General features: G+C 30.3%; 1 protein-coding gene across 1 annotated transcript; it reads left to right on the top strand.

Annotated features, from left to right (window-relative positions):
* Positions 1 to 39: 39 nt before the first annotated feature.
* Positions 40 to 1,163, top strand: LOC123222459 (nuclear transcription factor Y subunit B-7-like). Its single transcript, XM_044645244.1, has one exon. The coding sequence runs from the start codon at positions 406 to 408 to the stop codon at positions 1,045 to 1,047; it is 642 nt and encodes a 213-aa protein (XP_044501179.1). The 5' UTR covers positions 40 to 405; the 3' UTR covers positions 1,048 to 1,163.
* The last annotated feature ends 13,255 nt before the right edge of the window (positions 1,164 to 14,418 follow it).

Raw genomic sequence — 14,418 nt, 5'->3', positions numbered from 1 at the left:
CTTAAATATGGAGATTGAAGGTTTAGACAGTGAAAAGGCATCCATGACTTAAAGGATGATGGGTGGAAATTTTGTTTTTTTGGTTAAATATCAAGCATTGGGTGGGAAATAGTCATTTGGTCTATTACATTGTGAACATATGTTTTTGGGTTTAGCATGCATAACAATAGCTTTATACTTTAGTCGGGACACTCAAAACACCGAAAGTGGCAAAATTATATATGAAGGGAAGGGAAGTTAGTTAAGTAACTACTTCATGCAGGGAGCGAGTCCGAGGGATTCATTTTATGCAAATGAGCCAAGTCTTTCATAACTCTCCATTTCACTTGCCTATATTTATGGCTTTCTTTTCATTTATTAATTTCACCTTCATAATGTAAAATTTTCTAAGATCAGACACAGTCAATGGAAGAAGATTGTTATGGGAATGGGTGTCATGGGCCTGCGGGAGGAAGCCCAGAAAGCCCTAGTGTAAAAAGCATTAGCAGCAACAACAAACACCACCACCGTCAGCACAACAACAAAGAACAAGATAGGTTTCTTCCTATAGCAAATGTTGGTCGGATAATGAAAAAAGTAATCCCCGTCAATGGAAAGATCTCAAAAGACGCAAAAGAAACCGTGCAAGAGTGTGTCTCCGAGTTTATTAGCTTTGTTACCGGGGAAGCATCGGATAAATGTCAACGAGAAAAACGAAAAACTATTAATGGCGACGATATTATATGGGCAATCACAACCCTAGGCTTTGAAAATTACGTGGGTCCATTAAAATTATATCTAAGCAAATATCGAGATATTGAAGGCGACAAGGTTGATTTTCCGAAGCAACAAAGATCAGTACATCAGAATCAGCAACATCACCACCAACAACAGGATGACCAAGAAGATCAAAATGCAGCTTACACAAGTGTGTATGCTTCCACAACCCTTATGTGTCAACCGCCATTTATGGCAAGTGATCAATCTTTTTCCCTACCTTTCTCCCCTGCTTCCATTCAGAACCAGTTACTGCCACAAGACCAAATTGATTCAGTGGGGCACTGGTGAGAAACAAGAGAAAGAGAGCTGTTTTTTTTTTTTTTCCCCAATTTTTCTATAATGTTACTGAAAATATATAAATATGATACATAATTGATTATAAAATTGGAATTAAGAGAATACTTATTACCAAGAATTTGGTTAGTTATGCTGGGTAAATTATGGGTTAATCTTTAAATTAATTAGATTAAAATTAAGATATATATATATATATATATATATATATATATATATATATATATATATACACGGAAATTTCTTGAGTTAAGACTATGTCTAGATTTTGTTAGATTCATTCATTGTATTAAAATGATATTTTGTTTATAAAGATTTAAGGGTTATTAGACATAGTTTTGATATAATTATATTAGAACAATCCTGACATAATTACATCAATTTCTTTTTTGTTTATTAGAGGACAATTATATATAAAGCTATTGTATCTCTGTGTGTGTGTGTGCGCGCATTTATTTATTTATTTATTAGAGACTAAATAATCTTTTCTTTTAAGTGTTAAGTGTTCTATATCATAAGGATTAGAATTGCATAGTTAGGATTACCTTACAATTGTTATTTTTTCAGTTTGCATTTATCGGCATAATAATTTTGTATTTAATAATATACGGTTGTGTTCCTTATCAATTAAATTCAGTAATCTTTCATTGCAATCCTTAGGATTATTTTTGCCATTCATAGTTTGAATAATGATGAAGAGTGCTTATTGTTAATTTATTAATATATCCATCTATTTGATCAATTAATGAATTATAACTGATCTTCCTAATTCTTTTGTCTCATAACTTAAACTCCTATTTTATTTAACCAAGTGGAAACCGTTGGAGTATATGTACCAAAGCCAATTATAATGGCTAATTTTGTAATATTTTTTAAAAGTTGTATCGCGTTTTAAAAAGGCCAAAAAGGACTTATTCTCCTCCCCGTCCCCATCCAAAAGTATGCTGATTTTTTAAGTATTTTTTTGTTAACTTTGAAAATCTCATTTACCCACTCATAAACAGTTAAAATTAAATGAGTTCATTTGTTATATAATTCCCCTCTCCCCCCAAACCCTAAAAACTAAGAATTTTCTTCCAATTTATGTTTTCAAAAACTGCATTTTCTCACTCGGGTTTCTAAACTTTCAGATTCAATTTTTTTGATGACGACGCCTCTCCAGCGTCTTGTCTTCATCGATGATGCTGAAGAGATAGTGCCTGGACGAGAAATTACTCCGTTTCTTCTTGCAAGACAGTCGTCATGACCGATCAAGAAATGTATGACGACAAATAGATTATTAGTATCACTTCGCCTTTATGTCTATACCCTCCAAAATGTTTGCGAGCCTCAGGTACTCTTGCAATTTAACAACAAATGTGGACTGAAGCGGACTGTACAATTAGAACAATTTGGAAATGATTTTGTTCTTAGAAAGTGAAACCGAGACTGAAAAATGTTATCTTTTAGGACTGATTTATTCGAATATTTATCCAAGTTTAGGTAAGGATTTAAACAAGATTATAGCAAATATGTAGAAACAAGAAAAACAGAAACAATAGAGAAATTATATCCAAGATTTAGCCCCACGACGGTGGATGTCAGCCTCAAGTGCGTCGGGATGTTGGAGAGGTTGATGCTGGCCCAAACTCAGAGTGTGTGTTTGAGAAAACGATTGCTAAAGGGAGTACGCCTTGTGTTTGCGCTAAAATTTCTAGACAATTTAGTGATTTTTTGAAGCTTTGATTGATTTATTCATTCATCAATTCAGTAAATGTTTTTATATATTAAATTATGAGGAATTGAAAAACTGTTTGACATAAGTTTAGATTGTGTAAACATATAGACTTTACAGTGCTTAACCTTTTGGACATTAAATATATAAAGATTGCATATATGTTTGGATTTTGTAGTACATGATTTATGAGGTTTAAGGCTATGTTATCTCATTCATCTGTTTCTTTTAATAGTAAAATTCGAGCAATATTAGTACTGTAAGTTTCGGCTGAACTGTAATTAGTACGGTTATAAAATTGACTTAGCTTTGATGGTGAATTTGTTGATTTAAGAATGAAATATGTTTTTTAGGAAGGGTGAGGGATAGTGTCTTTTGGGTTTTTCCGGTGTGATTTTGATGTAGAAAGTAGATTTTTTTTTTGTAGTGTCTGTTACTGACATCTTAGACGTCATTCTTGCCAGTAAGCAGTTCTTCCTCCTGATTTGTTCTTTACATGCAATTCTTACATAGCTCATAGTTATCTGTCTTAATCTTGTAAAAGTGATTAAGTTGCTTCATTCTTATGTTTTATCAGCCTGCCAACATTTATAATTGCAGAGTGCGTTTTAATATACTTGGATCCCGATTCAAGTCGTGCTGTTGTTGGTTTGACTGCAAAAACTTCTTCAACAGTGGTGTTTTTCTTATATGAGCAGGTTATATGCCTTTTCAAAAGTGGAAGTTGATTTTTGTAGTTTCATCTTCTCTATTAGTGTCCTTTTTATTTTTTTTTTCCTTAATAAATTTATGATGCTTTTAGGTGTAGTTTTTCTTATAGTAGAACTATACGTCTAACATGTTTTGTTGTGGTTCTTCAACAGATCCTCTCAGATTTTGTTGTAATTTTCTTACAGTAGAACTTGGGGATTTTGTTGATGTTCAAGAGAGACACAGGTATATGTATTTTAAAAATTGTTTGCACCAACATGATTCCAGAGGCCTTTATATGCGTAATGAGCTTTGGACAGTAATAATTGATTGTTTTGCAATACTATTTGATGTCGAAGCTAAATTCTTTTTCTTGTTTTACTTATTGTGTATAATTTTTATAAAAACTTTGTCCTGACATGTTATATGCTTAAAATATGTGTTGTTTTCTTGTTTAGTTTATGTATATATTTTAATAAGTTCAGTAATTCATTTTCGTGCGTACAAAATATAATTGCTGCCACATTTGGGTGTAAAAGTGATTTAACTTTAATTTTCGTTAATTTTGTTGGACCAGAAACAAATCCATGATTGCCATCGTCTTAGTAATTTTGTATATTTATTTTTAAGTTTTTGTGTTTTCTTGTCTATTTGATTGAATAAAAAGTTTTGGCAAGCATTTTCTTCAATTGGGGTTTTGGTTGCGTAACTGAATCTTAAATCATATCATCCTTTGATCTGCATATTATTGTAATCTGTCTATTAAACTACTGCAATTTCAAAGTTGATAAAATCAGTTTTTTAAATTGTTGTTTTAATGATTATGTTTAGATCGCAAGGATGATCTGATTAAGGAATGCATCCTCGTGCAAGCATATGCTTAATAGTTTGTGCTTGCTACTCAGTTACTAATTGTGGTATGATATTTACTGTAACATTTCCTAACTAATAAATGTGATACAAAAAAACCGCAAGAGTTTTCCTATTTTTGAGGGCCTGGAATTTTTTTTTTTAAACTATGCCCTGTAACACTCATAATTAGTAATTTATACAAACCAGTCCTATCAACCGACTAGATTTTCATTAACTTAATCCCAATTAACAAAATAAGTACATAATAATAACCATAATAAAAATTATTACCCACAAAAACTTTATAACCAATTTTTATGACTAGTCATAGATATACACATATATAGATATATAAATATATACACAATCACATATATACATATAGGAAATTAAATATATATATATTTACCAATATTTATATCAAGTATATATTTATGCATATATCCACATATACATCAAGACATATAAATCAGCAAAAATTTGGTGTCTTTCTCCTTTAGCCTCATGTCTCACTAGTGCTCCTCGAAAATCTTTGTTGCAACTCTTTACCTGTAAAATATTAAATTAAACGGAGTGAGCGACTATGACTCAGTAAGAAAATCATACTCAATACTCAAAGCATTTCATACCAGTACTAATCTCTTTCATACTCAGCGTGTCTGTGCTATTCACATGCAAAATAATTGACACGAAACACGTATTAAATATATATCATAGTTATCTTCTTCCACCCAATTATTCATTTTCTTACTATACAAATATGATTCACTTGTTATGATTTATGTATGTATAAGTGTCATGACTTTTCTATTTTCTGATCGTACATCTTTTTCAACTCTTTATCAGCCACATAGGCTTGCATGCATGATTCTAATGCAAATGACTTTCATAAAATATTTGCTAATTCTTTCTTTTTTTTTTTGTCAAATATTTTCATTGACCAGTGTAGACTACATAAGACAGTACTCGCATATTTCTCTATTATTTTTTTCTTTGCTGTCCACACAGTACAACTAACATTTTTCTTTGCTGTCCACACGGTACGGCTAATATTTTTCTTTGTTGTCCATACAATACAGTTGATATCTTTCTTTGTTGTCCACATAGTACAACTCGTGTGTAAGGATTTTAAGCATGTTTTTTGCTTTCCTGTATCATATAAGTCATTATAAAACCAAAAACACTTATTTTCTATTTTCTGAAAACAGGCGTAACTTAGAAAATGTTTTTCCTCTTTTTTTATTTTTCTGAAATCATGTATATACTATAATTCCTCATGTATACATGTATAACCATAATATGAAATATGTTCATTCATTGTTTTCTCTTATTCTTTTCAATCTTTATTAAACATCATATCATTTTCTCATACATTTATATATATCTCATGCATATAATTAATTTCAAAATATACAATATAGGCTTAATATAAGGGTTATTACACATATCATGCATATAATTAAGCAAAATTAACTTATATCACATAAAATGACACTTTTGTCCTTATGGCCAAAAGTTATATACCTACCTTAATGTAGATTATTCCATCAATTCATCATTTCTCACATACTCAATACATAAAATCCACTAAGCTAACCCCAAGATCATGAAATGTCTAAAATACCTTTATGGCAAAAATTACTTCATAAGTCCTAATGAATTTCTTTATTCTTTTAAGCATAAACCACCTTAATTCTAATACCTTACACACTTATACAAATAAAGGTTATTTAAATACCCTAACTCAAATTATTTCAATTATGTAAAGTATGAAATTATTACTTTTTCTTTACTAGTTAGGTGATTTAAGTATATCCTCCTTCTTTCCTTCTTCCTAACAACTTTTTGAATCAGTGTATAATTTTATGCTTTGATGTCTTTGGCTGTTGAGTAAATTTTAAATGAGGGTTCGAAATTTCTTGGCTGGCCTGCAGGGGCCTGGGGCTTTGTGTGTGGTCTATAATGGAAAGGATAATCCAGGGGCTGTGTCGTTAGGAAGTCTTCTTTTTATGATTCTACTGAATTATTTATAAGATATGAAAGTGTAGTACTTCCCCTCTGTACTTTTTCAGTATATGCTTTTTGTTGGGAAGCTTGCCAATTTTTCTGAAATACTCTAGGGAGGTTCTAGTTTTTAGGATCCAACAGCTAGACTTGTTTGATGAATTTGAGGAGTGGCACATGATGCAGGCAAGTAAATCTTGCATTCTTGTCTCGAAACATACAACATTGCTCTTAGTTGATAACACGATCTGATTTCATCATTTATGGGCCTGCACCATATAGAATTGCCAAAATGTCCTGCTAAAGAACTTGGGAGGCCGGCTCACTGTTCATATGGACTATATGCAAGCTCTTTTAAGTTATATATCTATCGTTATTTTAATTTATTTTATATAAATAATAACTTTTATCAACAAATTTTCAAACTGTCAATTTTCAGGGATTATTAATTAAAATAGCCAATTTTTTTATATGTATATATAATTTCTTTATTTTTATTATACATATATAACTTAAAACATAAAATATTTAAAATGTTCATGGGCTTTGTATTCACCGAGCCAAGACTCATCCAATTACGCATCAACTTATCCAATCAAAACATAAAATTCACCTACTTACCTAGCCAAGGTTAATATATAAAGTGAAATAAGGTAAAAAAGTGAAATTTTTTGATAATTTTGATAATGAGAAGGTTGGCTAGGCGATGGACCAACTGATCAAGCATCGAGTCAATCAATTTATTTTTAAAAAAATTGATTGGTCAGATAATTGGCTAGTTGACCAACTACCCAATCAACCAATTTATTTTTAAAAATTGGTTCACTGGGTGCTTGGCCAGCTAGCCATGGTCGACTGACCAATCCATCCAGCCAACCCATTCAGTCAACTCTAAATCTCAAAATTTTCTCCTTTAAAACTAAAGTCAAATTAAAAAGTGATTATATTTATATATTGAAAAAAAAAGTAATTATATATCTATAAAAGACAAAACAAATAGTTATTTTAATTAATATGCCGTTTTTAGGAGCACTACTATGTTGCTTATGCAATCAATGATGCCATGGTAAGTCCATTGTCATAAAATAAAATATGAAGTGTTGGCTAAAGGAATATAAACAATCCTCCCTGCAGCATACACCATTTCATTGTCTGGTCCATTTGTAAAACCTCTTTTTGAAATTTAGCTATTTTATTTAGTGGGATTAATACAATAGTTAGTTAATTTTCACCTGAAATAAAGTACTCTGAAGGTCCGATGGCTGAAATTATTGAAGCATACACCATTTCATCATGGTTGATACGACATATTTTGCTTTCCCTTACTTTGTTTCATAATTAGTTTATAAAAAAAATATATGATTGAATGTGTGTGCATGTGTGTGTGTATATATATATATTTTATGAACATTTTCATCTAGTTGTTTCTCTTCACAATTTATAAGCACTCGAAGATATAAGTGAATATGAAATACTTGATTATACGTGATATATAAATTCTTATGTTATTTGTAACAATTTTTTAGTTTTGCTTATAGAGAGAGATTACCATAATAGAAAATTTAAAGTTTTTTTTCTTATTTTTTTTATAATTGTAGCTCATATAGAAAATTTGAGATAATTGTGATTAAAACATAATGTATGTCAATAATGAAAACCCTTTCCATTTATATCTTTTTATAAAACTCGATTTATTTTTCACGTTCTTCACTTCGAAATCTCACATAATCGAAATTTTGGTAACATCCATTAGTTAAATCCGAACCATCATGCTTTCTCAAAATGATATTTTTATTATGTCTTCACATAGTAAAAATTTTGTTCATGATGAAAATACCCATGTAAGAACAATATAAACTTAATTCTATATCCCTCATATGATAAAAATCTTGGGATATTCAAATTTATGTTATAAAATTTAGATATCCCGAGGCATTTATTTAATAATTTTAATGAGGGAGACTTAGGTTTAACTTATGTTCAATTAAGTTTATCTTAGCATGACAAACATTCATATCATATATGCATAATAAAAAACATGGTGTTTTTTGAAAATACATTATAATGGTAAACTATTCTCCTAAGTTTATATCCCCGTACGAATTGCCGTCTCGATTGCCTTTAGGTCCTCATCCAATTGCTCTAATTATATCTAAAACTTAAACACATAGGCCCGATAAAATAAAGTAAAATTAAATGGGATGAGATTATTTAATAAAAACCTCTTAATTAAAATAATATTACAACTTAATTATTTAAATTTAAAAAAATGACAAATTACAACCATGATCATCCCTAAATAATCCATCCATCATCTAATTAATATTTAATATAAATTATAAACTCATTCATAACCAATTAAATATTCTATCAAATATAAAATCAATATCATGCAATGATTCAAGCATAAATGATACAATCTATATGTGTGTGTGTATATATATTTAAATTCAAATATTCATGTTATTTAATTCCAATTTAAAGCCATGAATAAAAGAAAAGGAAACAAGCAACATTTTACATTCCTGATCTTTAATTTATGAGTATATTCAATATCATGATAATTTTAAATAATATATTTAATTGTATTTTGATATTATAAGGGTACATACAACATTTTACATGTCACCACTTATATAATATGAATATGTTCAATTTTCATGTCAACTTTGATCACACCTAACACTTAATCACATTAAATGCAAATTGACATATATGCAAAAATTACCATTTAATCAAATTAAATTAAATAATGCATTAACTATTCATGGCACACATACATCCATTACCATTCAACATATCATACAAATTCTTTTACCATGCATTATAATTTTTAGTTTATATGGAATTACATTAATAACATATAACGTAATCTTCACCAAAAAGCCTTAATCAACATTAAAATTATCATTTAGCATATTTAAATCAAAGCTTGAAAAATCCAAAATTTTCAATGAGCCATTCAACATATGTATATGCACATGCATTAACACATCACCATATATTAATGCCTTCAATGCATAAACTATATATGCATTGTAACATCTCTTAACCAATAGGTGTGTTACAGAAAAACGACAAGAGTTTCCCTATTTTAGAGGGCCCGAGGAATATTTTTTTCTTTTTAATTATGCCCTGTAACACTTTCAATTAGCAATTCACACAAACCAGTCCTACCAATAGACTGGATTTTCATCAACTAAATCACAATTAATAAAATAGGTACATAATAATAACCATTATAAAATTATCACCCACAGAAACTTTATAACCAATTTTCAAAACTAGTCGTATATATATATATTTATATACATATATTCACATATACATATGCATATATTCACATATACATCAAAACATATATATCCACAAAAATATGGTGCCTTCCTCCCTTAGCCTCATGTCTCATTAGTGCTCCCCGGGAACCTTTGCTGCATCTCTTTACCTATAAAATATTAAATTCAACGGAATGAGCGACTACGACTCAGTAAGAAAATCATACTCAATACTCAAAGTATTTCATACAAGTACTAATCTCTTCCATACTTAGCGTGTCTGGGCTATTCATATATAAAATAATTGACACGGAACACGCATTAAACACATATCATAATTCTTTTCTTTCACCAATTTATTCATTTTCTTACTATACAAATATGATTCATTCGTTATGATTTATGCATGTATGAGTGTCATGACTTTTCTATTTTCTGCTCATACATTTTTCTCAACTTTTTATCAGCCACATAGGCTTGCATGCATGATTCTGATGCAAATAACTTTCATAAAATATTTGCTAATTCTTTTTCTTTTTTTTTTCAAATATTTTCATTGACTGGTCTAGACTATATATGACAGTACTCGCAGTCACCATACAAGATATACTTGTCTCTTACACGCATATTTTACTTTTTTTTTCTTTACTGTCCACACAGTACAACTAATAATTTTTTTCTTTGCTGTCCACACAGTACAACTAATAATTTTTTTCTTTGCTATCCACACAGTATAGCTGGTTGTCCACACAGTACAACCGATATTTTTTCTTTGCTGTCCACACAGTATAACTCGTGTGTAAGGATTTTAAGTATATTTTCTGCTTTCTTGTATCATATGAGTCATTATAAAACCAAAAATACTTGTTTTTCATTTTCTGAAAACATGTATGACTTAAAAAATGTTTTTCCTCTTTCTTTATTTTTTTCTAAATCATGCATATGTTATGATTCCTCATATATGCATATATAATCATAATATGAAATATACCCATTCATTGTTTTCCCTTATTCTTTTCATTCCTTATCAAACATCATATTTTTTTCTCATGCATTTATATATATATCTCATACATTTAATTAATTTCAAAATATATAATGCAGGCTTAATATAAGGGTTATTACACATATTATGCACATAATTAAGCAAAATTAACCTATATCATATAAAATGACATTTTTGCCCTTATGGCCAAAATTTACCTTTTTACCCTTATGGCCAAAAATTACATCATGAATCCTAATGAATTTCTTTATCCTTTTAAGCATAAATCACTTTAATTCTAATACCTTACACACTTATATAAGTAAAGATTATTTAAATAACCTAACTCAAATTTACTTCAAGTATGTAAAGTATGAAATTCTTACCCTTTCTTTGCTAATTTGGTGATTTAAGTTTATCCTCCTTCTTTTCTTCTTCCTAACAACCTTAATCAACCAAAAATATAATCATCCATCAAAACCCTAAACTTGAAATATCTTAAAAATTAAATTTTTTACCTTAGAACTGACCAGAATTGATAGATCTACACTTTTTATAACTGGAGGCTTTGGAAATTAGGTAGTTTAGCTAGGTTTTTTGGTGGAAGGAAAGCTTTAGCAAAAATGGTGGAGGCTCTCAACTAAAATGAAGAAGAATGAATGGGGTATATGTTTTATAAGCCTTTTGGACCATTTTGCCCTTAATCTTTTCCATAAATGACTATTTTATCCTTAGCCAATTACCAAAACCCTTAGCACCACCATATAATTTCAAGTGTGTAATTCAATTTTAATTCCCACTTTATTCCTTAAATCTTTATAAAATGACCATTTTACCCCCTTTGAAAATTATTGCTCATTTAGTAGTTTTCTATAATTCTTTTACAATTTCTTTAAACAACAAGTTATAAAATCAACTCTAGGGGTAATTTTGGAAGTGGAGTTTACTGACATACCTGGATTCGGATGTTACATGCATGCTTCTAATTCATGTATTCCATTTACAATACACAAAATAACATCAAGAAAAATCACATTGCATATCAAATATACATGGAGGCCAAGACATACATCATGTTCATCAAGCTTCAATCTTTAATTTTTAAGCCAAAATTACTTGACATACCATACTTGCATGCCCTTAATTCATGTCTTCCATGTACTATCCATAAAGTTAACATAAAAATCAAAATGTATATCATCATACACAACATTCCCGTGACATGCATCCATCATCTATGACTCAAAAATTCATTCCATAAGCCAAAAAGCACATGCATGTCTAAATCAACCACATTCACATGCATCTCATGAACATTTCATCATATACATGTGCCAAATCACATGTTCTTCATCTTAAAATCATTAGAACATTGAAAAAGAAAATGAAACCCAACTAAGAAGGCTCAGTCAAGAGCTTCAACAAGAAAACATGCTTGAAAAATTGATTTCATGGCAACTCCATAACATGCATGTACACATATGATACATATACATACTATTGTTTTTTTGGTAATTAAGTTTATATTAACCAAAAAAAGAGCTACAGCAAGAGCACACCATAGGAGAGCTCCTTGGGTTGTTCAAACCATCAAAAGATGAAACAACAAGAACAAGCCAAGCAAGCTTTACAACCGAGACAATCAAGCCAACAAAAGGACACAATGCCAACTCCTCTTGGTAACCAACTAACTAAAGTAGGGAAAGGGACCAAGAAGAGACAACAAACTAATCTTTAAAAAAGACACTTGAGGATGCCTTATTTTAGTACTAACTCAATATTATATCTTGATTTTCGAACATTACTCAAGTATGAAGCTTTTTCTCTAACCACCTATTTAATCTTTTGGTCAATTAACTTGTTGTCCATTTTTTCTTTGCCAAAGTTCAAGTTATTTCTTTCCTTCCATAGCAAATACATTGTAGCACCAAGGCTAAGCTTTCTAATTATATTCCTCAAGTTTTTAGCCTTCTAAATAGTGGCACTTTCTATAATAAAGTCCTTCCAAGCAAGAGTTCTCCATCTACAATTGCAAAGAGTGGCACATGACTTCAATATGGCATGACTAAAATCATATGCAAAGTAAAGATGATCTATGTTTTCCTTGGCATGGTTGCACAAGTTGTATAGTTTTAGGACACCAATAACCGATAGCGTAGCATTATTAAAAATTTATAAAAATCAAAGAATCCTAATACCTTGATTAGGATCCCTTTTTTACAACATATTTAACATAAACATACAAAACAACCATATGATGTTTTAGGATTTATACTTACTTTGATGGCTCCTCCAAGTCTTCATGTTGTAGAAAAACAAATGTTATCTAACCCTTGTGAGACGGGGCCTTGGTAACCATGTGGAGCATGAACATGAGAGGTTGTCTAGGAAGAAGGTTGTTAGGGTTTCTATGTGCTGGATAGGAACATGTTTATGAGAAAAGAGAAAATCAGAGAAAACCCAAGTGGTAACAAAGATTTTTTCTTTTTCTTTTCTGCATGTGGCATTCTATTTTTTTTCTTATTGTATAAATTAACTCATGCTCATATTTGTTTTTTGTGCAAGTATCTGAGTCCTAATGGAATTTCATCCAATCGTATTTTCATCAACACACCTAGATGGGTGGTGCAAAATTGTGCCACTTGGCATTTAACACGTACTACATAGATGGATAAGGCTTGTCAAACTATGCTATGTATTGGCCTTACATGGCTAGACCAAAATGACAGTCTAATCGTGTTATGCACTTTAATTTTTACATATTGCCAAATGATACTATACAAACCAAGTCAAACTTGGTCAAAACATGCTTAACTAGAGTCTTTCTCTCCCCTTAAACACTAGGATTGTCATCAAAACGATCTTTGCCTCTGGGTTTTAATAACCCTTATATGTGTGTGACCTATAAGCTCTTTATCAAACCAGTAATATCTGAATTTAGGTCAAATTTAGATACGCCAAGATTAGCCTTTAGCAAGGTATCATAACCACCTTGATGATAAAGTGTTAATGGACATCTCTTAAGCTTTTACAACATCATAGTTATGTGCAGTTCAATCATTTCATCAATTAATATCTCTTGAGGCTAAGACATAAAAACGTGTTTATCTCAGTAGTTTCTTAGTATGAACTGATACACATTAATGACTTATATGGATTAGGTTACAACCTTATCCCATTGTGACTATAGATTTAAGCAGTTATGAATATTATTCAGTATTCTTACGTGAGATATTATCTTTTATGCTTAGAAGTGACAAATCCTTTATTGATCAACTGTAACCTCTATGTATCTCACGATATGGTTGTATACTACCTTTATGATACCCCAGTTATGGTGGTATGTTGGATAGAGTCAAACCATACCAGTCTTTACACAAGACAATCTAACAACCTCAAGTCATAGGATCACATACACCCATAGTGTTTAGAGGATTTATTTCATAGACACTGGAGCAACCATCCATGTGGACATCCTCTAGTGGGGTTAGTCTGATAAACATGTTTACAACGTTTACCCATGTGTTGCACTAAGCTGTCTATAAACAACTTTGACATATGATTATTCCATTACCATTACAGGTGCCCTTGCTAATTGTAGTGTCTGGATTATGGATATTTCTAGAATGATCACTTAATGTGTGTATAGGGTTCTCATGATCAGTCATCTAATCCTTTCATCATAGTTCTATCATTAAAAAAGTATGTTATTCGCACAATTATATAAAAGAATAAATATGAATTGAATAACAATTAATCTTTTATTAATTAATGAATATAAAATTATAATTACAAGTGCTAAATCAATTGGCTCTAGGGCATGTATCTTAACATAAGCTATAAGT

The sequence above is a fragment of the Mangifera indica genome, chromosome 1, assembly GCF_011075055.1.
Source record: "Mangifera indica cultivar Alphonso chromosome 1, CATAS_Mindica_2.1, whole genome shotgun sequence".
Taxonomy (NCBI): domain Eukaryota; kingdom Viridiplantae; phylum Streptophyta; class Magnoliopsida; order Sapindales; family Anacardiaceae; genus Mangifera; species Mangifera indica.
Note: the sequence above shows the minus strand (reverse complement) of the source record. Positions and strands in the feature narration are given on the sequence as shown.